Source organism: Capsicum annuum, unplaced genomic scaffold (genome assembly GCF_002878395.1).
Source record: "Capsicum annuum cultivar UCD-10X-F1 unplaced genomic scaffold, UCD10Xv1.1 ctg63728, whole genome shotgun sequence".
NCBI classification, from domain to species: domain Eukaryota; kingdom Viridiplantae; phylum Streptophyta; class Magnoliopsida; order Solanales; family Solanaceae; genus Capsicum; species Capsicum annuum.
In genome coordinates, this window is record NW_025872804.1 from 4,636 (window position 1) to 6,225 (window position 1,590).

Here is a 1,590-nt window from a genome sequence, read left to right on the forward strand (position 1 = left end):
CATTGAGATTGATTGTCACTTCACCCGTCATCATTTACAGCTCGGGACCATATCGCTTCCTTTTGTTCCATCGTCTTTGCAGATTGCTGACCTTTTTACGAAGGCTCAGTCGGCGTCTCGATTTCGTTTTTTGTGTGACAAACTCTCAATGCTTATTGCTGTTGCATTGTGAGTTTGAGGGGGGATGTTAGCCCATATGTTATTGGGCCTTTAGTTTATGGACCTTTAGGTTATTGGCTATGTATATATAGCCTACTTTTGTTTAGTTAGTTTCAGGCTTTTTCAGATTATATTGTAAACCTTAGCCTTTCTTCCTTTCAATAAAGTTCTATTAACACCCTCAACATTACTTAGCATTCCTCCCTATCAAGTGATACCATTTTTTTTCCTCTTGCAAGGCCTATTCATCCGTCAGGTTGACATACAACATAATGTTAAGTGTGAGAGAGGCCATGGGAATAGTTGTTCTCATTGTCGCGATGACAATATTAATATGGGTGGCTGAAGGGCAAGGCCAAGAGTCATGGGCCAAAAGGGTTGACACAGGCAAGAAAGTGGTAACAACTCTTCAGTTCTACTTCCATGACACGCCCACTGGACCAAATCCAAGTGTAGTCCCGATCGCACAAGCTGCTGGAACCATCAATACGACTACCATGTTTGGAGTTCTGAATATGCTTGATGATCCACTTACTGTTGGACCTAACCCAACTTCAAAGATAGTAGGCCGAGCCCGCGGACTGTATGGATTCGCTAGTCAAACTGATTTAAACCTCATCATGGTGATGAGCTTTTGGTTCACGGATGGTAGCTACAAAGGGAGTTCATTAAGCCTATTAAGCTTGAACCCGACATTAAACCCGGTTCGCGAGATGGCCATCATCGGTGGGACTGGTCTTTTCCGGTTCGGTCGTGGGTATGCTCTGGCTCACACTTATTCGCTCAATCCTACTACTGGTGATGGAATTGCTGGATACAATATTACTATTGTCACAAATGTTTGATTTCTACTTCACTGCCATTGTGTTGGAATTCTGTGTGCAAAAGCGTGTATACAATATGTCTAAAATTTCAATCCCCAATCATATGTTATGGAATTAATCCTGTGAGGGATTGTATTCAGATAATATCATTATTACTGTTATAGAAAGACACGACTTTCATACTAATAAGGTAAATGTCCAAAAAATATTTCTTGGTAATTAGTTGTATGTCCAAGAACTGAATTTTAATTTCCTTTTGTTGAGTAACTCAAGAAAGAATAAGGCACAGGATCTAATTAGTCCATCTAAAGGTTACATTGAAAAGTTCCATATAAGAAATGGACAGTTGCCGTATGGCCCCGGCAGACATAAACATACCATGATCAAAAGTAAAATTTTGGCACTAAATTAATATTGATTTTCAAGATCAAAGAACCTTCTGATTTTAGTGATTCTCTCCCTCCCCCCTGCCTGCCCCATTAGCAATTTAAGCACATATACTGCCCTAAGTATCACACAATATGCTTCTATATAGATTTATTATTAATGGTTCGACCTTGACTTCATTAAAGAATTCTTTTTCATCTAACAGTAGGAATCAATAAAA

At 39.4% G+C, this 1,590-nt stretch overlaps 1 protein-coding gene across 1 annotated transcript; it reads left to right on the plus strand.

Moving 5' to 3' along the window:
* Nucleotides 1–344: 344 nt before the first annotated feature.
* On the plus strand, nt 345–1,176 carry LOC107880034 (dirigent protein 23-like). Its single transcript, XM_016726957.2, has one exon. It carries the CDS (start codon nt 432–434, stop codon nt 1,002–1,004), a length of 573 nt encoding a protein of 190 aa, XP_016582443.1. The 5' UTR covers nt 345–431; the 3' UTR covers nt 1,005–1,176.
* The last annotated feature ends 414 nt before the right edge of the window (nt 1,177–1,590 follow it).